Genomic DNA, 25,498 nt, shown 5'->3' on the forward strand with positions numbered 1-25,498 from the left:
CAATAGATGAGTTATCTTAAATCGCATTTCATTTTACATTGAGCATTGATCATATTTTTGCAGCACATATCTGTGCTGTTCGAAATTATTCAAATGTTCATGTAATATGTTTCAACCAGGGTTACCCTTAGATTGATGGAATTGTATATTTCCTAAAATACAATTTTTTTTCTGGCTCGGCAAGCCAGAAAAAACGTTATTTCAACTGAACCTAATTACTTACTTAAAGACGACAGCTAAACAATTTTTGTATGATACCTTTATTTCAATCCAATTGATATCACTCGTTTTCTCACAAGGTACAATTAACAATTCCTAACATTTTAAATCATATCTATTCTAAAGGTAAGGTAAACATCAATCTATCGTATACGGTCTCTTATGATATTTTATATTTAATGAAATTCAAATATAAATGGCAATACACTTTGCTTATAAAATTGAAGAAAATATGAAAATTTGCACATCATTCCAATCGTCAATCGTTTATTTCGTGGCACTCGTACGTTTTTGTCTGTTCTAATGCTCTCTGCGTAATAAATAGGTCAAATGATTTAAACATAATCATAATACCCCAGATTATGGATCTTAATTCCACAGCCGTTTTTTAAGACGCGCGATGTTAAATGAAATAATCCGGTGAAGTAATTGGTGAAATGATTAAAGACCGTGATCTACATTTAAAAGTGTAGGTTACAGTAGGACAAAATGGCTGCGTTATGTACAAGATGTAGGCATTGTTTTGGGATATAAATGGGAAAATTCCGCACATGACATTCCTAGTTTTCCAAATGGATATCCGGGTCATTATCCTTGTCCTAGGTGTATCACTTATGGTACAAATAGACCCCGTGGGATCCGCGACCATCACCGATTACTTTGGGAACAAGGTTTACGACAATGGTACGATAGAATGGGGCCCTGTGCCCACTGGGACCAAGTATAAGACCACCAATACATACAGTGATGGAGGGCTGGGGACGCTGTTCGCCTTCGCCAGGAGTTTTGTCAACACTATCCAGCCCAAACCTTTCCCGTTTAGTAAGTAAATCAGCGTATTTTATTATCTCAAGGCAGAGTTAATGAAAACACTTGACGTATTCTAAACATCAGATTGATTTTGTTACAGTTGTGGGAATTTTGTTTTTTAAATTATTATACATGTAATTTGAAGAAGCTTTATATGTGTGCAAAACAAATATGGAGAAAAACACAATATCCATGCAGCAATTTTGACACTTAAATGTCAATATATTTGGAGTTGTTCTCGTAATAAATCTTTTTAATATAGATCAAACATAAGCGTATTGTTATTTTTATTGCTTTAAAAATAAATAATTATACAATGTAGCCACGCATAATGAGATATGTGCAGTATTAGGTAGAAAGTGTTACTTTTCTATTACGAAAAAAGTAAAGGCAGGTGTCTGTTAAATCAATATTGTATGTACAATAAAGTAAATCATTCTGATCATGTCCAGGTCTGATAAAGAAGATTATGAATGGCGAATTTGACATCGGTGCACAATACATGGAGGTAATTAGATTTTAATTATTAAGGTATACTGCACATCTTTAAAAATGCAGTAAATCAACAGTCCGTTGGCTTATCTACTTAGTTTCTGGCTTTGTTTATTTTGGCAGAGTTATGCCATTCAGTCACCTTTCAAACATATTTCAGTTGACTGAAGGACACAGTTTCACCCTGTGTTGGAAGTCACATGTGGGCAATATTTGATTTTTTTCTATACTTTTTTTTCTGATTGCACTTTCTTGCATGTTAACATAGTTATTGTGACAGTGTATGATATAATTAGCTAGCCTGTCGACAACATGAACTGCATGAAACAATGGGCAGTAGTATGCCACCGTACGTAACTATGCCACTGCCCTTGTTTCAGCTAATTAACTATGCCATGGGGTTCGCGGTGTGTGTGGTGATAGGCCTCCTCTATGTGGTGTTCATGCCTCTCTGTGGTTGCTGTTTCTGTTGCTGCCGTTGCTGCGGTAACTGCGGTGGCGACCTTAAAGCGGTAACTATGAACACTTCCAGGGAATTATTTATCAATGACCATATATTTCTCCGGTTTTTATATTCAACATATCTCGGCATTGCAGGAGTATGATGACAACGAGGACTGTAAGAGAATGGGGTTTGCTCAAGCGGTGTTTCTGTTGGCTGTTCTGATGACGTAAGACTACCGTATCTATTGAGATTTAAGTGTCGCAAAAACATAAAGTTGCCTAAAAATTGCCAAATCTAACATGAACTTAATTTATGATGACTGTAGCTGGTAATGGATTTTGCATATTTGATTGTTTAGGTTATCATTCTTTATCCCAAAAAGCGTTTATAAGGTTTCTTAGAACCAGTTCAACTAACGACATTATGATTCGCTTATCCATTGTATGTCGCTCTTGAATAACATTTGGTATTACGTGTTACATACTGTGTTAAACACAAAATGCCATTGGCGTTGTCCAAAAAAATTAAAATTACAATTTTAAATTATGGTACATGTATTAAGATCCCAATATGTAAATGGAGAGAGAGAGAGAGAGAGAGAGAGAGAGAGAGATATTAACTCTGTGTCTCTCTGTTTCAGGGCGTCCGCTGGCTGTATTTACGCCACTAACGGCCGCTTTACCGTGGCGCTGTCTTACGCCGACGTTAACATTGCTGACAACCTAGACGACGTTTATGCTTACTCGCTGAACACTCAATCGGTAAAGACATGTGCTATACAAATAATTGATAATTAATCTGTTTGCAAGAGGAGCTCGTTATTTTCCACTTTATCGTTAACAATCGAATCATTTGCTTTAAAATAACCAACAAATTAAAACATGATGGTAATATCGCAATTAATTAAAAATGAGATATGAAATCTAGTCTATGATTTTGATGAAATAACATCTTAATTAGACTCTAATATGATTTCTAAGGAGGTCCATAAATTGCTTAATTTTCGCTTCAGTACGAGATACTAGTGTCATAATTAGGAAATTACTATATCGGTGTTTTATTAATCGATGTTTTTCCATTTCAGCAATTTCGTTACGTTGCTATCGACATGTACGCTATCATTTCTCAAGCAATCATCAGAGATATATCAGGTACAAATGGCATCTTTCTCTGACACGGATCTTTAGTTAAAAATGACTACAAGTACAAGAGCACAACAAAGAGCAATAACTAGCATTTTGCCCAAAAAAACCCCCAAAAACTTTTGCATAAATACTCCCGATAACCCCACTTACATGTATGTACATGTACTCGAGCATATAATAGTTTTAACAACCCCCCCCCCCTTAAAAAAACCAAACAAACCGGATAATATATATTATATAATTTCTATTGTAATACTAAGTAAGTTATTTGATTACTTACAGGCATTGGAACTGTTTTGACAACAAAGATTTTCGCCGTGCTAAGCATTGACCCGGTGATAAATGCTGTTTTGGCACTTGATACTAGTAAGTCTTACTTGTTGCAGATTGAACTTGTCCGATCATAAACTAAAGTTGATCCTCATAGGAAAGATACAATTGTAAGTTCCGATGCACATGTCCGTATTTGAATGCACATGCATTGGTTAATCTCCTGTCAAAACAAAATGAAAGACGCTAATGCATCACATGTCACCATCAGATTTGAAAGCTTCCACTTTGTAAATGTACATGTTGAAAGTTACTTTACTGTAAACATGTGTCCGTCGACTTACATGTGCATGTATATCCCATTGTGGTATTGACTTATTGCGACTTTTAGTTAAAGCAATCAAAATATAGATACAGAAATGTCGCAATTTGTTTTCAAGCTTTGAACGAAATCGACACCAATTTGGATGCAGTGATAGCAGACAAGAACACTCTGGTTACAGCAGCTAACACGCTCTCCAGCAGCCTGTCCACCCTCAAGTCAGCAATCGACTCGACCAAGTCAGGATGTTCGAGTGACTGCACCCCTACAACAGTCTGCAACAGTTTTGATACGTCATCGATGACGATGAACGCTGATTTTTCCACGGTATAAAAGATATATTATTATATTATTATATAATGATTCGAATTACAAACACTTGTAGATAAGAAACCAACAATGCGCAGTTACTTATTGCACCTTAGACTTGATTTTTTTCTTCGTATATATTTAGCACTGTAAAAAATGAACTTAAATTTAGATGAGATTTTTGAAAATATAGAACTCCATAAATCATTGTAGACTTGATTCATATTAATATATTAGTGATATATATATATATATATATATATATATATATATATATATATATATATATATATATATATATATATATATATATATATATATACTTGTTCATTATATAGTGATGACGAACTTTTAAACTAAGTTTTATATTTACATGTATACTGATTGAACAAATTATATAATGAAGCTTCCAGATTTGACCTCTACACAGACTGCAATTAAGGATGTCGTTGCCAAAAACCTTACTAAAGTAGCGCTGGAGGTGTGTACCATTATATGATACTAGGTTATAGAGTAGTGTGTTTTCTACCCATGCTTGTTTTTCCCATTCAGTGATATAAATAATAATACTTGCCTTAAAAAGTAGAAGTTTGGTGTTTACAATAAGCCCGATTTCCAATTCTTGAACTATCAATCAACAACAAATAAAGATGTTTTATTTTGACTTTGACTAATATTTGCTTACATTTGATGTAGGCCAAAGCTGCTTTGGATAACATGCAGACGACGATAGACGGCCAGACAGGATCCATCCAGTCCTGTAAGTCCTAGCTGACGTCACAGTAGTTTTGTTGTTCTACATGATCTTTCTGCATGAATTAAGAGCTTTACTAAGACTTGACAATTGTGGTCATTTTTACACAAATGCATTGCAACTGCTTTTTGTAAAGATATTGAAAAAAGAACAATAGCTAAAGAAATAAAAATTTACTAAATTATAGTTTACGGCTAAATAATAAATGTAAGAATCTGTTGGTTTAATTGTTGAACACCCAGACTCCTTGAAGAGATCTAGACATTCGATTCTGAATATTTTAGCGCTTGAAACCACGCTGAACACTTTCAAAGCCACGCTTAATACAATGGTGGATGATTTTCTGGCTCAAATCAACAACGTATGTACAGTGTAAAACGGTGTAAAACGCTGTAAAACGGTGCTTTACAATGAGAAAATGTCGGTACAAAAATTATGCTAATTATAATACTGTGGTTTCATTAATATTCAAGGGCATCAATTTTCGTGGATAAAGGGACAATTACCGTTTCAAGGATACGTAAATTCGTGGCCAATGACCCTATCAATACAAAATGTTAATAAAAATTGCAATTCAATAAACATTTAATTTCGTGGATCAACTAAACAACGAAATCCACGAAAATTGGTATTCAACGAATATTGATGAAACCACAGTATATACAATTGGGAGGAAAATGATTAGCAAAAATTTATATTATATTAATGATATTTGAAAGTAGTTTTATATTAGTCATTTTCTAATATTTGTTTTGCAAGCACTTGCCCATTATTTTTCAGGCCTTCAATACTCGAGAATTGAAGAACTCGATGCGCGGGTTCTTTGGTTCAGCTTTAGACTACGATGTCTACAGGTAGTAAAGATTTTTTACAGGAAATTTTCATAATTTAATGTTATTATATCTAATTAATTGTTTTCAGTATATTGGTTGTAAATTATCAATGTATTTCTTAATTACTTATAATGCATGCTATACTTCAACATTTTCAAGTTGAAAAAAAATTGCTACGATGAATAATAGCATATTGATCAGGGAAATATTTGTTCCAAAACTAACGCAACCAAAACCTAGAATTGCGATGAACTTTCTGCAAACAAGATATCTTTACAGGCAGTACTTCGGCTATGGTTTGATGGGCATTTTCTCCTTCATACCACTGCTTTTGGTTGGTGGAATGCTTTGTGGATGCTGTTGTAAGAAGAATGTAAAACCAACCAAGCGTGGAGGGTGCGAGAGTTGTGGAGGATGCTTGCTCATTCTGTGGGTGAATCAAATCTCAGACACAGATTAAATTATCGATATATTTGCACGAATTTTAGCGTTATCGAATCGTTGATACATAAAACATGTATATCATGCACACATTAACTCTATCATTTATTAAAATCCACAGAAGAAAATTTGAAAGGAAGATTATGTTAATTCACAGAAATCGAACACAATTTTAAGAAAATCGTTCAGTTCCATAAGTTTTTTTTTAACAAATCTTTAATATATTTTTTTCTTTTAAGAGTAGGACACATTACTCTATGCTTCATATACTCTTATGGTTGAATGTAAAGTTTAATATTCAATTATTTCAAAATACTGATACATGTATCCGACAGTGAAGATAAAATGACCATAAATTTATTACAACGACGAAGCATTGTCTCAATCTAACAAATAGACAACCATTTCGTTACAGAGCGGTCGCCATTATGTTCTTGATAGGAGCCCTCTTGATGTTGCTAACAACCGTGGCCTTTATGATCGGAGGAAACTTTGAGAAAATCTGTCAAACTTTTCTCGACATGTCCATTTTCCGTGATGTAATATTTTCATATAGACAAGTCATATATTTTCAAATTTTTAACTTAAGGGTGTTGTTTACTCAGGGTTTGAGTTCTCAGATTCGAATTGTTATAAAATTCAATTTAATGAGTAAAATTTGTTTCAAACACAAAAAGAATTTATGAAATAAATTAATATTGACTAAACATTCAATATTTTTACTTTATTATGGAATTACGCTCAAACAAAAATAGACTTTTAGCCAAACAGAGGAAATTCGGACTAAATTTTGAAAATTTTGTTTTCCACTAAAAATTTTGGGCAGTACTCTTATATTAAAAGTTAAGATTTTATATTTTAGTCTATATAATTTTGCATATTTTCTGTTGGTTTTACCTCACTTCTTCAATAAAATAATATAATGGCACATATTGCAAAAATATTGAAAAATGCTTAAAAATGATAAAAGACGCCATATCTCAACATTTTGATCATTGACCTAATATGAATTTTATGCCAACAGAATAAGGTCAGTACAATTAGTTCAACACTATAAATGTTTTTGTATTATCATCATTCAAATTTTTTAAAAATTGGATCAAAAATGGGTAGGAATTTAAAAACTGATAGAGGAAATTCGGACTGAAATGTTTTTAAAAATTGTTGCTGAAATCTTAATGGTTTGTTCCCATTTAGTTCCAATACCATTTATAAACTGTATTTTATTTTTGAAAGTGTTTTATTATTTGTAATATTATTACAATTAAGAAAATCTCAATCTTAGTGTAATATTTTATGGAATTTTTCTTGATTTTTCAAAAAATATTAAATGGCCATTAACTCAAAAAGTAGGTCATTGACCTACTTTTTTGAAAGTGAAAAATAACAGTACAATCAAAGGTCTATAATACACAATAGATGGGTTTTTTTTATCATCAGTAGATTTTTTTTTTCATTCTGAGTAAATGTCATCCTTAAGTGTATTGCATTTTTGAAAGTGAAGATAGTTATATTTTAAGTGCAAATAAATAAGTACATGTGTATTTGCGATACGGGGAAAAATAAAAAAAAACTTAAGTTTTTATTTTAATGACACTGTTTCGCGGAAAAATCTGTTATTATTTTATTATTTATCTATTCATTTGAATTTTGCACTTAATTGTGTTCTGAAGTGTTCGATACATTGAAATAAGCGCTCTGATTACAGTTTGTGGATGACGGGGGAGTGCCCGGATTTAACTTGGGACAGATGATCCTGAACGATCCCGCAGCAAACATCAGTTTATACGGGACACTTCTGTCAGTTTACGCTTACATAGTCGTCTTCTAGATTTATACTGATACATAATTCAGTAAAAAGATATATTACTACTTGCATGTAGCTCTGAGACTGTTATACACGACTGGTAAAATAAAATGGCAAAAACATTATACATACTTGGATAAAATAAAAAATCTAGCTCTAAAACAGTCAAAATCTGTCACCAACTAAACCTACAATGAAGAATTCATAAAAACGTACAAAAGAAATTTATACAAGAATGATTAAACATGCATGTAATTATTGTATGAAAGGAATTTAATGAAATATTTTCATTTACATATATTCCAGAGGTTGTAGAATGAATAAAGCCCCCTTCGAATTACTATCGTTGGAGAAAATAATTCCAATTGACAACTATTTGAACTACAGTCAGGTAAAATAAAATCAATCATTTGTTTCTAACATAAAAAAGCTGTGTCCTTGAAATATTTTATTGCAATGTATTTTTTATTTAAATATTAAAGAAAGAGAAACTAATAGAATAGAAAAATTGAATTAAAAAACCCTTGTGTCCTATAATTCTACAGTACATGGGCGACATCGACACACAAATCAACTCCATCAGTACGGCGGTGGACCTCTCGTCCTTTAAGGTACTTACCCCGGAAATGAACACGGCGCTGAACGACTTCAAGAACTCTGGCATCTCTAGCATAGATTTCGCCGCCATCAATACCACGGTACTGGCAACTCTACTGTTTACATTTCAAAATACTATCTTTATTTATATATTTGGAATTACTTTTGCAAGGATTTTTTGGTAATCTTTTAATATATTATACTGTATCGGTAATTAGTAAAAATTAGTTTAAAGTAATACATGTAATTACGTAAAAACAATCTATGCTGTTAACAGAATTGGATCGTCTCGACTCTTAGATATTGGGTCTAGGTTTTAAGCTGGTAAATATACTTTGATTGCCCCTTCCCCCATTTTTCTGTTTCCTAGCTCGGGCAAAGTACGGTGACGATTGACTTTAACTCGATGATCTCTGGAATGGAGTCTATTCGAGACCAATGTACGGGAACCTCGAGGGTAAGAACTATTCTACGTGTAAGAAACGCAATTGACCTTATGATATACACCAGATATGGGTTACTTGGGATCTTGTTTATCAAACCAAGTTTTTACATATATAAATACTTTTTACAAAGGAATGCTACATTACTCGACCCTATTTCAGAACAACTGGATTCAGCACATTACGGATACGAAAACAATTCGAGACACAACCCTTCCAGCTGTAGAAACTGCAAAAGTAGGTGGTGATATGACACATAATGAACGTAATCTAATATGAATGTACATTAGAATAAAATGCTTCGAACAAATATCAAATATCTTCAACTAAAATATGTTAAACCTTTTGCATGTCTGAATCAAATTCTACTATTTTAGACGAACTTGCAAACCTCGGTTGGCAAACTAGAAGGATCCGTTGGAGGCGTGACGGTAATTTAATCAATGTTAACAGTAATCAAAACCTATGCTCTTTTAAGAATATAAAATGTATGTTTAATAGATTTCAATTTCTATTATTGATACCACAAGACAAACCCTAATGCCAATACTGTAAACCAACTCTTACTCGCGAACACTTAATTTCGCGATTTACTGGAGATAAATTGGTTCGCGGTGATAAAATTTCCCGAGCAATGGAAAATAATATTATATTACGAGAAAACTTTGATGACTTGTTCGCGGCGAAAAATATTCGCGACAACGAGGCTCTTGCTTACTTGCATGCTAAAAAATGTTGGTTTACCGTAATTTCTTCTAAAATTTCAGACTAAAATTGATGACGTATTGGCCACTGCTGCCACAGCCGATAGTCAAATCCAGAACAACGCCACGGCTGTATTAAATGATGTAAAACATTATTTTCAAATATAACATAATTGTTAAAATATTGATAAAGGTTGTTTTATTTTGCAAAATTAGCTGTTTCTGATGAGGGCTGGGTGGCTGTGGCAATTTTTTGACTTTTCTTCCCCGTGAAGAAGACTTTGTATAAAGATATAGGAAAAGGCTAAATATTTGGACTTTCTTTTAATTATTTGACAGGTTATTCAGGTCATTGCTTACAGTATCATGTCAAAATTTGACGAAAGATCTGATGATTGGTTGACCACCCAGCCGCAATAAATGTTACATGTAGAAAAATTAAAAGAACGTTTTGTTTATTCCCTATTTTAAATAAAATTTATCAATTATCAAAAATATTTTACACGAATATTTGCAAAAGAAATTTCATTAGAAATATGATACAGGTCTCAGTTAAAATACAGTTTATATTGCTTATAAAACATTTTTCAGGTCGCCTTAACCTACAAAAACCTTATCCTCGGCTACATTGATTCTTATTTTGCTCGAACTCGCTCTTTGGTAAGCGGCTTATACTATGTTTAAAAAAAAACTGTTCATACAAATCAAAAAACATATTGTAATATATCCATTAACTGAACAAGAACAAAAATACTAATTCTTTATTAGTACGTAATGACAATTTCTGTCTATTTGTTCAGATATCCAATGATCTAGCGGCCTGTCTGCCATTGTGGAATCTGTACGAGTCCTTCACGACCATGCTCTGTAGCTACACAGTCGATGCTCTCGTGAGTGCATTGTATTGATGTGTATCATTATATGAACAAATAATAGCAAGGATCAGGATAATTAGGATTAAACTAATATGATTCATTTATTTTGTAGAAAAAAAAATTTCAATGCTTCTATATACACGTGTTTTGGTTCAATGAATTTTAGTTCAATTAGATATTCTTCTTAAGAAAGTGGATGCTCATTTAAACTTAATATATGATATATAAGACAAATATATATTTTTTTCATTTCGTAAAACAATTTAAAAATGTACGATGTGTTATATGTGTGTCAATCTTGCAAACTCAGGAAATTCTCTTCTGTAGAATGGATTTTGGTTTGGCACCGGCTGGGCACTGATTCTGTTTGTTCCTACAATTATCACCTCTGTAAAGTTATCCAAATACTACCGTCGAATGAAGGAGTGCGAGGGATATGGGAGGTACTGGTTTACAGACTTGATGTGCACAAGTATTGCTAAAGATTAAATTGCATCATTGTCTACATAACTTAGCCTAAGTTGAGTTCATAGTTTTATATTTACAGCTACCAAGTATTATTTATTATTTCCTCTAGTTCTTACGGAAATATATAGTTAATGCATAGCTCTATGGAAACAGCCAGTTTCTACACGCCCTGTTTATTGGTTGGTCGAATTCTACAGCGACTGAATCTGACAACAAACTTACAGGACTTAAATTGACACGCCCTGTTTATCGATTGGTCGAAGCGTACAGCGACCTAAGAAAAATCACGGACTGCACGAAATAATCATGATGATGTCAGACTCAAAGTCTCTCAGGAGACAATTTGGCTGTTTCTTTTAGCTAACGTACTTTTGTACCTTAACAGTTATTTAGTGAATTTTACTAACTTTTCATAATCAATGCATTAATAACTTAAAAGAAAGATGTTCTCCTTCTTCCCGTATGGTTCAGACCACCATCTGGTGTAATTTCGAACTGTTGTTAATATAAACAATAGAATGCATTCTTTGAGGATTCATACGGGTTATGAAGGTAGCGATCATTGTAGAAAAAAAAATTGCCATGTCGCTACCTTTATAAGCCGAATGAATCACCAAAGAAAGCATTTTATTGTTTAAATAAATGCAACTAAAACTCAAAATATTACTTCTGGTAAAGACCCGTACATTTTGGTTAAATAGTTTCATCATTGCCAAAATTGTAAATAGATGTATCATACGATAAGATGCTCTTTGATTCCATTTTATTACATGTATTTATTTATTTAATGAATTTTTTTCCAGTGACTCGGAAGATGACGATGATTACAGGTATTAAACAATTATTAAATGACATAAAAAGATTATCTATTTTGAGGGGATTCTCTTTACGCTAGTAAATAATTAAAGTTTAAATTAATTACTGAGTTGAGTAAAAGAATATTTATTATGAGAAAAATTTAGGTTAAAAATATTCGTTACGTTGAAAGATTTGATGCACTAATAAGCTTTCTTTTTTTAATTTTGTATAAAATTATTTGCAAACAATCTGTTGATGAGTTCAGTAATTACCTTAAAGAATAAAGGAGATGAAATTACGGTTATCTTCTATATCAAAGGACGAACTATAGGTTACCCTTTTTAAAGTTTTATAATTACATTTGACAAAAATTCTAACTATAAATTTTAAAATTTCAGCGATTCTGACGACGATGATGTTTTCCAACCCAGGTAAAATTCACACCTCTACCTATATTCTATGAGAAAAATAAATTAGATCAAACGAAACTAAACAGCTTCAGGGTTATTCTGAAACATCGCCATTTATGAAGCACGGAGTTTCCAAGAAGAAACTTGTAGCAGTTGACTTATTTTCGAGGAAAAAACCCATTAACTGTTGTTGAATTAGTTTACATTCCTGTGCACTAGGTTGACATTAAACTTAAAATTGTGTTAATTTAAAAAAGAAAACACACAATTAAAACTGCATGCATCTATAAAAATAAATATACCAGTTAACTATTTTTTAGCAAAATACGGGAAGTAGTTTATTCTCATCACTACTTTACTTTGGTAACTGTAAAGATACGCCTTTAAAAGAAGTGTCCATTATCTATCTAACGTCAAATAATAAATAATCTGTTCGTGACATGAGAAAGTCCTAGATTGAAATACCTTAAAAATTTTGTTTTAAAAATCAACTTCACCGTAATTCATTAATCTTTGTTTGATTTTTTTCCTTCTAGGTACAACCAAGTGTCGCCAAAATAAATCCTAACAGAGGAATGATGCACTTGCAATGTCTAAAATACATCCTAATAAAACAAGGACTGACAGCATTTATATCTAATATTCAGTAGTCTCGCATTTTTGCGAAAGGTTATTAGCTGCCATCACAATTACGATGCTAAAGCGCTTTGTTGATTTGTAAAACATGTATTGATATGTTTGACTCTTCTGTTGTGGTAATAAATTATTTATTTGGAACTCGACAAACAACATTAATGTAGACGGACTTCTTAAAACGACTCTGCCGCTTTCTACAAAGAGATAAATATCATTGATAAATAAAAAGCATACCATTCATTATTTGTACAAATACATTGTATTTTTTTTAAATTTATATCGAATACTGATTGATATAAAGACCAAGAGACTTCTTAAAAATCAAAAATCAGTTTATAAATGTACATGAAGCTACTCAAAAAAATATTATATTTTTTCCTTCATGAAAATAATTCATTGCTGATATGCGTTCTTTGGTTTGAAAACCCTATCATTTATCGTATTTTTCCTTTTTATAACGATGTTTTATAAAGAAATCAATGGAAGCAGTTTCAGCAAACAATTTTTGAGCGAAAGTTCTTCAGTCTAACAAGTTTTTGTCAAAATTAAATTCATGTAATCCGATGCCAATGAAATTTATCGCATTTTTTTTTTAAGAAAATAAAAACTTTGATGTATACATGTACCTCTGGTTTGTCCAGTCCAAGTCCTTGGCGGCATTTGCGGTCGATTTCCCGATGGTGGTTTTTGATCATTTCCTTTTGTTTCTGCTGCAGCGCTACATTCGCGTCCTCCGCGCACTCTTTCACCTCAAATATCCCTCCGCAGCCTTTGAACACCCACCACTCCTTACTATCAGGCCCCACCCCGTACTTTTCCTCTGCGGGGTCACACCGGTAGTAAGAGTAGCGTTCGATGAGTTTGACTGAGTCTAGGAAGGAATTGTTGAATCGGGTCTCCACCACCGTGGGTTCATTGAACATACTGTCGGCGCACAACGGGTACCTGGCACATTCCACTGAAATAAGAAAAAATTAAAAACTTTAAATAGAACCATTTTAACAAATCCTTGGACTTTCGGTAGGACGAAGATATTTTTTTCTTGCATCAAAACAAGTTAAAAATGACGTTGGTTTAAAAAGAAATCTGCGCATCATGCGTAGTCTTGGCTCAAATGCCGGACAAAGGTGAGTGGTCAGCAATGAATAGACATGCATACGTCACACTGTTGTTTGTCACAACTACACAAAATCATAAAGTGGACTTCTTATACAAGTTGCATCAATGAATAGAGGTAGAAAATGGCACGAAATTCGCTGAAATAAATTAATTTTAATCATACGTTTCCTCTTTACTATTAATGAATATGGTTTAGACATAACGGGCATGATCTATTAGCACATTGTCTGGTGGATAAAGATGAAACAATTTTCGAACCATTCCTATGAGACATTTTGTGAAGAGCAATCTGGAAATACATTAATTTTCAGTATTTTATACTCTTTTTAGGAATGTGTCGAGAACTTGCAAATTACCATTCTCTCTGGCAAACTTTAGGCAACCTGAATGCGTTTTATAATTATTTGTCGCATACGCAAAAAACCAAGATTTCAATTTTGTAAATGCTATGTAAAGAAATGAAAGTTGACCATCCGAAACTCTCTTTATCACGCGTTTACATTAACACATTCACCAAGCATTATAAAAGGAAATCATATATTAATTTTGGACAATACGCAGGAGTGGATCTCGAGCTAAGTGATGCAAAAATGATCATCCGCTATTAAGCTTTTACATTAAGCAGAATTTTTTTTTTCGGTTTATCTAATACACAATTGCACACTTCTTTTTCGGAAAAAGTTAGTGACACTCATAAAAAACACAATTTAGCACTAGAAGCAACACTTTTTAATGACATTAGTTAACTTACATTGTGCATACGTCACAAATATGGCCGCCGCAAGACACAGGGTCACTGTTGAGATCATGGACAGGTTCATTCTGTAAATAAACAACCACACTACTTCAACAAAAGTCTATATTAGTCAATCTCATAACATTTAAAAATATTCTGTACATATGCTGGTGGCTAACAGGCAAGTTTTATGATATATCGTGTAGAAAATTCAAAACATGTTGGATTATTATGAGACAGGTTTTCCCCATATCGTCCTGTGGCGATTTTCCACCATGTCAATGCGCTACCTAGCTGTGCACGTGAGTTATATGACCGCAACAATTTTTGGTGATTTATTGATCATGTAAATGTCAATTTCTAGTCAATGCAACAATTAATCGAAAATGGGACAAAATATTTATAGTTGTGTTAAACAAATCTTTTTCCCAACATTAAATTAAAAGAAAAGACGAACAAAAACTAAAGCCCTTATGATTCTATGAAATTCTCATGTTGTAACTGCGCGTTTGATGGAGTATTTTACTATCCCTTCCGGCATGACAAATACATTGTTAGTGAGACAACGTGTTATTATGATAAAACAAGGTAATCAATAGATTTGTGTGATCAATATTTCCTGATATCTTTGTTAGAGAACAACGGTTGTTTTTCTGAGAGGGTCTTAGTCTCATTTTTGGGTTTTTAAAAAAATATTTACACCACTTCCAAAGAAGACCAATTCCTGTTGTTAAATTTTGCCTCTGAAGAAACTACTATTACAATACACGGATCAAACTGCAGAGAATTAGAGAAGATTATGCAGAGTATAGAGTTATTAGAATATTAATTAAGATCATAAACCAAATGCATTATACCACATGAACCTTTACGGAATATTTGCTCTTCATTATGATAAATATCCATGTCATTATAAACAGTAGACATAATTCTCTTAATCACGAGAATTTTTTTCCACATCGGAAAGGTTCATAAAATTTATATTTTAAATTCATTTTTATTGTTTTCATTTGACTGTAAATGTAAATTCAATTTCTACAATCTTATGATCATAGGTATTAAATTAACCGATAAAGCAATGTTTGTTTGTAAAGTATAAATACAAAAATATTACCCGCTGAAAATGCCGGAATTATACCGTCAATATTGTTAAGAAATTTTGAAAATATAAATTGTAAAGGCAATTGTGTACACGATATTTTTGAAGAAGCACATGTTTTGATTGCGTACATTTTTACACATGTTTTGAGATGACATGTTTAACAAAGTGGTATACTGTACAAACGTGTGAACTTCATGTATATATTACAATAAGGAATTCCTTAATGTCATTTTATTCTTAAAGAAAACAAAGATTACATATTGAGAAGTATGTCATATCTACATACGAAATAAGATGATATTTTATTTTCGACACTTATATCGTCACATAATTTAACTTACTTGAGAGCAGCACGACTCCTCGCAGACGACAGGCCTTTTTTGTCAATATGGCTGTGAGCTATGACAGTAAAACACAAAAGGCATTATGGGAGAAACGTCAACCTGCCCTGTCAAGGAGATGTTCACGTATGTTTTACACATGTTCTGAAAATGCTAAGGAAAACTGAATTATAATGTATAATGAATAATTTAAAGTTAGAATTGCTTTTAATATACAATATATGTACATTGAGGTTTTTATTTTTTATGTCAGTTATAGTCAGAACAATCCTACGTTACATCATTGTTTTTTATTCATTCTAACAGGTCTCGCCTCAAATGAGAAAACTGCATATCATTTTTATAGCAAATGTTGTAAGCAGGAGCGGATCATAGAATTTTCTCCAGGGGCACATCCCTCCCCTCTACCTACACCTCAAAACTTTTTTTTTTTTAAAGGCAGCTTTAAATTGTTTCGAAAGACAATCATATAGAACAAGCGATAAAACCCCAAATGCGCAAATCCTTATAAGTTGTTGGTAAGGAAAAAGGAGGTTTTAATGGACAATTATAATAACAGTACTTTACACTATATATCAGCTAATTTTGGCGGTAATTGCCTTGGGTAGGTGGGGTCTCGAGTTTTGTGCAAATTAATATTTAATCATTCATTTGTCTAAAATGACCTCAATAACATTTGTTTCTGGCTTCAGACACGTAGCATCGGATGGGGGGTGGGGGCGAAGCGGACATTTTCATATAGAAATTTGAATTCTGAAGGGAAAATTAAGATTAACATCTTAATAAAAATTCTATATGTCCCCTTCCTTACGAATTAGGATTTTGAAGATTGGCGAAGTGTTTCTTCTCACTTTTAACCTTTTAAGAACATATTACCCCCTACCCCCTCCCCCTCCCTCACTGAGAAAATGTTAAAGATTGGCGAAGTTTTCATTTTCCCTCGTCCCTTGCATACCGGGTAAGTCTGTCCCTACCCCGCTTTCAAACGCAGAGCTACGAAGCTAGCTGACAGATAATCTGTGATCAATTATTACAAAATAAATATTTAATATATATATATATATATATATATATATATGTGTGTGTGTGTGTGTGTGTGTGCGTGTGTGTGTGTGTGTGTGTGGAATAACAGGCACATAGCATCGTTTTTGAAAAAAAGGGGAAGGGGTCAGGCTCATAAAAAAAATAAACTCCAAAAATCATTAAAAAACTAATCCGTTGAAAGGGGGGGGGGGGGGGGGGTAGCGTGTAAAAATAATAAACACGATGATACTGTTTGTAATATACATATAATATTCTATATTCACATTTTTCCGTGTCTTTGCCTGTGATAATACTTCCTATTGATTTTGTACTATACAGTCCAATAAATTCAAATGACGTACAGATCTGCGTTTTTACATTGAAATATTTAATCGTACAAGTGCGGAAAATTATTTCATATAAGTAATAAGGAAACATTCTCTGCATGAATATTATGAGGTGATCATTTCGGTCGGGGCGTGAATAAATCTATTATAAAGCCCTTCTGGCTATATTGGATTTAATCACGCCCCTAACAAAATAATCACCCCATAATACTCAAAAGATGATTCGTTATTCCTTAAAAAATATAATTCAGGCACGTAACATCGGGGGAAAAGATTTTTCTTAAATTCACGTACAAAAAATTGATTTAACAGAGAGTTGCCCCCCCCCCCCGCACTTTTATGGGACCATGAAAAATCAAAGTACTTAAAGTACTGGAAAGCGCTAAGCCGGGAAGAAAGTGTTAAATCATAGACAGTATCTTCTGCGGTATATTTTAGGGTATATCAATAAATTTAATGACGTCTCTAGCTCACATCTTATCATACGTAAAAAGTAGCGTGTTCCAACATAATTTAATTTAAAGGGTGTTGTCATGGACGCCGATTCAAATGTCACAACAGTATTTCATCTTAGGTCACGTCAAAACAGGGCTGAGGAAAAATGATTACCGATTTTTCCTTCGAATTTGGGCCATTTCCACCTGCGACAAGGGATAATCTTTTATGTAATGAAAAAGCATGTGTAAGGTGTCTGACGATCCAAATTTTGTAATAATGCAAGATCATTTGAATTTTTTATGCATGTTTTTTTAAGGGGAAGAAGGTTGAAATGTTCTTGACTTATGGTCTTGTGCTTATTAAGCTCACGTGTAACTTCGACGTAACAAACTCTCACGCCTTGATGGATGCACATGTGTTTTTGCTAAGTTATTCCACAATACACTAACAAATGCATTTTTCCCCCAAAAATTATAATTGGAAAGAAATCATTATCATGAATGTGATATCCTTAGGAGCACCCATACCCGATATATAATAATAATATTCATTAATTGAATTTATTCCCAATTTAATCCTGATAGAACAAATGTATCTGCATGCAGGATAACTTGAAGAAATGTTTTCCCTACTGCATAGCTATGAGTTCTCCCGAGTACTACTTCTCCAGGGTACGACTTTTCTAGCATCCGCCAGTAGGTGGCGGTATTTCGGAAATGCAAAATCGAAAGTGGAAGTAGGATCAGAAATCTGGCGACAAAAAAGCGCTGCAGCTATGCTTAGCGCTTTAAAAATGAATTGAAAATAAGGAAATAAACAGTGAAATTTAAATTGAAAAATTGAAGTTAAAGGTAACCCCCCCCCCCCCCCCCGGATTAGGATTTTCAGGATTTTTTACATGAGTCTGCCCCCCCCCCCCCCTTCCCCGATGCTACGTGCCTGTATTTAATCACGACAATTGAAACTTAAAATGTAAGAAAGCAAGACTGACCATGCATCAATACAAAACAGTCTGTTACATATGTAGCAGCAAAATGACGACTATGCACACAGCAGATGTAGGGAAAACGAAAGTGAAGCAAGGCATGACTTAAAACCGTTAAACAGGAAATCTGGAGGCCGATGTGATTTGAACATACTTTATTATGCAAATATATGTTTACATAAATGGACAAGGCAGCAGGCATGCAATAAGCTTTCTCCATAAAGTGCAAGGTAATACATATAAAGTGCAATATATAAATGACAAATCAAATAATACACTTGTTTATAAAATAGTATGATTTAGCATATGAATATTTATCCATAATTGATAATTTTCAAAATAGACCATTACTGCATATTGCATTATTCCACGCATATTCATGAAATAATTAACCTCTATCTGCTCGAAATTGAACCACCTGAGCCCTTCATCTTTGTACAGTAGAACATCACATAACAAATAGCAAATTATGCATTTAAGAACAGAACAGTGTTGTTTAAATCACTTAGAATAGTTGTAGAACTGCGCAACTGCAGACTTATTTTAAAGATTTATAATTCTGATAAAATAACAGTATACAATTATTTAATGCTTGAGCAGTCAATAGACCAGAATATTTTTCCCTTGGTGCAGGGAACAGCTCAGTATGATCTATTGCCCGAGGCCAACGGCCGAGGGCAATAGATCATACTGAGCTGTTCCCTGCACCAAGGGAAACAATTCTGGTCTATTGACTGTTCAAGCATTAAATAATTGTTTTATTACCTAATTCCTTTTTTAGTTTTCGGGGTTTACAATTTATATAAAGCTTTAAAACTGTTGATTATTTGATACTCCATTTTGATAACATTGAATTTGGTTTCACCTAGTACTAAAAACAACGTCTAAGTAAAGGAATATACATTCCCTGAGAACTATCGAAAGGATGTAACATTAACATACCCGCGTTCTGAAATACGTTGCCGGTTCAATAGATCGCAGTCTATTGACCGGCGGTCCAATAGATCGAAGTCTATTGACCGGCGGTCTAATAGATCGCAGTCTATTGACCGGCAGTTCAAAATAGACTCAAATATTTAATTTGTAATAAAACAGCAAAATTCCTTTGATTAGGTAATAAAAGGGTTTATTGGTGTCCTCTGTACAACCATTTGTTGAGAAAAAAGTTGAATTTTGCACATTTATGTAGAAACTTTGCCTCAACATAGGGTTCTACATGTAATTTTATTAGTCGGCAGGGGATCTATTTTTAGAACAAGAAAATTCCATGCTATACTTAGAACTCCCGTGTCTATGGAGGCACGTTGACGTTATATTTTCATCGATAAAAATTAATGTCAATTCGAAACAATCTGGACTGAATGCGACAGGCATCTCTGTACCAGTTCCAATCGTTTTGTTTTAGTTCTACAAGTATAAACTAAATTATATTCCTTTTACAAGTAGGGAAGGGGTCCAAAAAATTAACTGCCTTAAATAAGAAATAAACATATATATTTTCAATGAAAATGTAACTTTAATGTTCCTCCATAGACACAGACAAAAATATACTGTGCAAATTGATGGTTTTAGAGACTTATTTTATATGTAAAAATAGGGTACCTTCTTTTGAGACAAAGCTACACCTTAAATAAGGAAGCTTTGACTTTTTTCTGAATAAATGTTTGTAGAGTGGACAACAATGACCTCCTTTCATTTTTTTTTTCAGAATTTTAAACATTAAATTTAAGTCTGTAGCTGCACAGGTCTACGTGATATAAACATGCATTGTTCTGCCCTCGTATGCCTAATTTGCATACAAAACAACACGTTGAACGTCACATTTATTGCTTTTGTATCTTCTGACAACAGTTTTAGTAAGTTTCGGGCAGAAACAAGCCAATTCAAAAAAGGTTTACCAATTATTTCTCAAATGTAAAAGATGGTCGCACATCCCCCTTAAACTATCCGATATAATTTGAAACTACAACATCTCGTAAATAGCATAAACCTCTATGTTTTGTTGTTTACCGAGGTAGCTTAACTTTATTTTTAGTAGACGAGGCTAGTTTACTTCTGAATAAAATTTTAGCCTCAAATTGTAAAATTTCATTTAAATTGGTTTAGATTTAAGGCAAAACATGATTCAATAAATATGTGACTGTATTGAAATTTGTATCTCGCAGAAAATACATCAACATATAAAAAAAATTACACAAGCTGTTACTGCATAGTTAACAAAGTAGTGTGAGGCGTAATGTGTGCGCAAATAGTGGAATTCGCCGGATGTCTAATACTTTCCATGTTATCTTCAGGAATGTAATTCATAATTATGTTCGAGGCATGGACCATATAAAATATTAAAAGGTCATTGCTTTTTAAGGCTTGAAAATAAACACCAGTCACACAATGTTATAAACAGAGTACGAATTAACGACGAAATATTTAGCAATACCGGAGATATACTAAATCAGCTATGTAAATTTTATGAGAACTTATATTCATCGCAGGGCATTTCAGATGAAAAGATTGGCGATTACTTACGGGATATAGAAATAAACACTAAGTTAAGTGACGAAGACAAAGAGTTCTTTGATAAAACCCCAACAATACAAGAATGCTCTTAGGCCGTACTTGAAATGAAGAACAATAAATCTCCCGGACTTGACGGCTTGCCTGTTGAGTTCTATAAAATGTTTTGGAAACACCTAAAGCAATACATGTTCGATGCGCTAATAAAATCTTTTGAGGATAAGGAACTAACAAATACGCAAAAATGCTCTATTTTGTCTTTGATTCATAAGAAAGGAAAACTAGATGAACTTCAAAACTATCGTCCCATAAGTTTAACAAATTGTGATTACAAAATTATTGCTTGTGTTTTTTCTCGACGTTTAAAAAAAATTATAGACAAATTAATAAACCCCGATCAGTCTGGATATATTAAAGGACGTTATATAGGAACAAATGCTAGACTTATTTTAGATATTTTTGATTATTGGGAAAAAAGCAATGAATCAGGAATCCTCTTATTTGCTGACTTTCAGAAGGCATTCGATTCTGTTGAATGGGAGTTTCTGTTGCAGTCAATGATGAAATTTAATTTCGGCGACAATTTTGTTAAATGGATCAAAATTTTGTATACAAATCCTTATTTCTATATAAAAAACAATGGTTGGATCTCTAGAAAATGTCATATGTATAGAGGCATTAGACAAGGATGTCCTGTCTCAGCTATCTTATTTCTATTCGTAATGGAAATTCTATCAACAAGAATTAATAATTCTGATAGTGTTAATGGATTTAAAATAAGCAACACACGAAATGAAATTAAATGCATACAACATGCAGATGATAGTACTTTCCCTGTTAAGGACATAGAATCCCTTGAACATGTTGTCAAAATTATTGAAAACTTTGGATCTGTATCAGGAACACAGTTGAATTTATCAAAGACGGAATGTATTCCTTTAGGGGCGCTTAAACATACTATGGAAGGCGAAACAACTCTTAAAGGTATAAAAATTAATTTTGAAACAATTAAATGTCTGGGTATATATATGGGGCATAATAAAACCGAAAATAATGAAAGAAACTGGTTATGTAAACTTAAGGAATTTGAAAAAATACTTGACTCTTGGCGAAGTAGAAAATTAACTATTTTTGGAAAATGCCAGCTTATTAATTCTCTTTTAATCTCCAAGGTCTTGTACACGGCTACTATTTTAGAAAACCCTGAACAATCCTTCATAAAGAGTATTAATAAAATAATTTTCTCCTTTCTTTGGGGTAACCGAGAGCGCATCAAGCGTAACACCTTAATTAGAAACATAAATGAAGGCGGCATTGGTATTACAGACTTTGAATCAAAACTCAAAGCTATAAAAGCTTCTTGGGTTTCGAAAATTATTCAAAATAGAAGTAGTCTATCTTTACTCTTAAACGCTTGTGTAGTAAAACATAATATCGATATTCCATTTTTGATCAATTCAAGCATTACAAAATACGAAGAATTTAAATTAAACTCCCTTCCTGTGTTCTATAAGGAGGTCCTTGTGGCCTTTAACGAATGCAAAGATATTTCATTAACCAATTTTGCTAATCAAAATATCTGGTTCAATAAAAACATATGTTTTAAGGGTAAATCTATATTTTTTTCAAGTTGGACAAAAGGTGGTCTATTACTAGTAAAAGACCTCTTTAATGAGAATGGCTTCAAAACAATAAACGACATAAAAGAATGCTTGGCATCAACAAGCAATTTTTTATGTGAGTACTTTATAGTTAAAAATGCAATAAAGTTGCACCTTTCAAGAATAGATTTACAAACCATAAATTTCACGAATTCGCTCACTAAGTCACATTTCTATTTTGAAGGAAAGCTAGAAGATACTTCAAATAAAAAGTCTAAATTTTTCTACAATATTCTTATAAACAAGAAATCCCAAAAACCTATTATGGAAAATATATGGTGTAAGGAATTCCAAATAGACAAGTACTACTTTAATATAATCTACGAGAATAAGATTCGATCATTATTTGATAAATCTGTATCAGAGTTTAATTATAAATTACTTCACAACTTGTTGACCACGAATCTATCGGTTAGTAAATGGGATAAAAACATTAATGGGAACTGTAATAATTGCAATATGCCAGAAAATATAAAACATTTAATCTACGAGTGTGACTTGACAATGCCACTTTGGCGGAAAATTTCTCTGATACTAAATATTGATGTTACATGGAAATTGATTGTCATTGGTTTTATTTTTACGAGCAACAAATATACTCTTATCTTAGACAACACTTTGTCATTCATTGCATGCAAAATTTACAAATATAAAATGAAACGTAGAATCTTAAACGAACATGTGTCATCTGAAGATATGCGCTGTTTTTTTAAAAAATGCGCTAATGCAATTGTATCTTACTGTAAAAAAATCAAAATGTGTAAAGTTAAACTTCAGCATTCTTGAAAAAATATCAAATAGTATATGATAAATGAAATATTATAAACTTTATTAATGTACTATTGTAATATACAAGAGGGAGACCTGTCCCTCTTCACATATATGCGGTAGGCAATTTTGGACTGTGATGCTGTTGTTAGTCCTGCCGCATTGCATTTACTTTATGTTCCGATTGTATATTTATTGCTAAAAATATTTTATTGAACAGCTATGTTCCACAAATATGTTTACAATATTGATACGAATATTATATCAATTGATACTTCCCCGAATAGTACTCTTATTTTACTTTACTATTACTTGTATCAAAATGTGTTATATCATGTTTACGTCTAATTACGCTTTAAAAAAATACAATTATACATATTGAAGAAAAGAAATACCTTGTACAATATATTCTAATGCTCTACAAATGTATATACAATATTGTTATTCCATATCTAAGTCTATTTACGCTTAAAAAATACATTTATAAATACTGATTCATTTATATCGCTGATTAGCATTACAGATCCAGGGGGCCCCTGGCACCCCAGGTGATGTATATATAGAGAGCCTCTGCGGAGGTATTATCTCGAATCAAATGTACTGTGTTTAATAAATCATAAAAAAAAAAAAAAAAAAAAAAAAAAAAAAAAAAAAAGGTCATTGCTAATACGTGTTACAATGTTGTAAATCTATAGCAGGATGATGAAATAACTTGATAATGCAAATAAAAAGCAAAGCTATCCCTTATACTTTTGACTGCGTCAGCAGCATTTGCAAATTTGCCAATAAAATTGTTTTTGACACTCGATAATACTTACCGTATTATATCAGCAAACTTTACGACGAGTACATTTTTATCATATGATTAAAAGAGTTAGATACAGTTAAACATAATACGCCAATCGTTTTATTTCTGCGGTGAACCAATCATAAAATTGAAGATTGTGACTGTGGTGGCCACTATCACATGTGCCGTCAGTCGTGACTCTACTTTCGTAATTACCTGTGACACGTACTGAAACCTATGAAAGACCAAAATACATTAGTCGGTTTTCTATATCGTACATACACTAATATGTTAGAACTTTTATAATAACTCGTTTCTCTTATAAATAATGCATAAGCCTAAAAAAGACAAAATAACAGAATGAGCAGATACCAGTTTCAGGTGATGTGTTGGCGGGTCTCTGTAGACGTGGATTGATGTAACATTGCCAGAAACAACGTTAGTCACTGATCCGGAAAGATTTGGTTTGGAAACTATTGTCCACTCAGCTGTTTTGCTTTCAAAGGATTGGAGCTTCTTTAGTTCATGTTCCCGCGTCGGTTGATTAGTCCCTGTCATAGCTTGGTCAGGAAAAATCAAACCAATGAAAAAAAAGCGATCACATTGTAAAGGCTTAGTTTGCCAAATATTAGCACGAGAGCCATCTGTAAATCATTTATGCACAGCTTTACTAAGCTTTCGAAAAAAGGTGTTGTGCTCCATGTGCCCCTTCTTAGTTATTATCTGAAGCACAGGCGGAGTCGTTACTTACCTGAGGTAGATCGACCGGTTGTTTCTGAAATATGAATGATAACACTATAATGGAAAAATGCTCCTTGAAGTTTGGGTGCTTCAATAATATTTTGGCGCCTGATTGTCTAATGATCTTGGCGCTTGAGTGGCTTGAGGTATTAACGCTTTAG

At 32.9% G+C, this 25,498-nt stretch overlaps 2 protein-coding genes across 2 annotated transcripts in view; one reads left to right on the forward strand and one right to left on the reverse strand.

Moving 5' to 3' along the window:
* Nucleotides 1–680: 680 nt before the first annotated feature.
* On the forward strand, nt 681–12,817 carry LOC105333073 (prominin-1-A). Its single transcript, XM_011435882.4, has 27 exons — nt 681–1,041; nt 1,482–1,537; nt 1,902–2,033; nt 2,119–2,192; nt 2,607–2,727; nt 3,051–3,117; nt 3,394–3,477; nt 3,822–4,030; nt 4,419–4,493; nt 4,709–4,772; nt 5,051–5,127; nt 5,547–5,620; nt 5,879–6,028; nt 6,456–6,579; nt 7,749–7,840; nt 8,154–8,238; nt 8,393–8,545; nt 8,815–8,901; nt 9,050–9,124; nt 9,265–9,318; nt 9,655–9,735; nt 10,183–10,251; nt 10,392–10,481; nt 10,794–10,909; nt 11,738–11,764; nt 12,131–12,163; nt 12,679–12,817. Exons 1-27 carry the CDS (start codon nt 771–773, stop codon nt 12,701–12,703), a joined length of 2,565 nt encoding a protein of 854 aa, XP_011434184.3. The 5' UTR covers nt 681–770; the 3' UTR covers nt 12,704–12,817.
* Nucleotides 12,818–12,892: 75 nt separating this feature from the next.
* LOC117690118 (uncharacterized) overlaps nt 12,893–25,498 on the reverse strand; it is a 29,537-nt gene continuing 16,931 nt past the window's right edge. The window contains exons 7-10 of the mRNA XM_034473385.2: nt 16,077–16,134; nt 14,649–14,719; nt 13,405–13,736; nt 12,893–12,972 (exon numbers count right to left, since the gene is read on the reverse strand). Of these exons, the coding sequence (XP_034329276.2) occupies nt 12,952–12,972; nt 13,405–13,736; nt 14,649–14,719; nt 16,077–16,134 (482 nt within the window). The 3' untranslated portion in view covers nt 12,893–12,951. The remainder of the gene's footprint in view (nt 12,973–13,404; nt 13,737–14,648; nt 14,720–16,076; nt 16,135–25,498) is intronic.

The sequence above is a fragment of the Magallana gigas genome, chromosome 8, assembly GCF_963853765.1.
Source record: "Magallana gigas chromosome 8, xbMagGiga1.1, whole genome shotgun sequence".
NCBI lineage: Eukaryota > Metazoa > Mollusca > Bivalvia > Ostreida > Ostreidae > Magallana > Magallana gigas.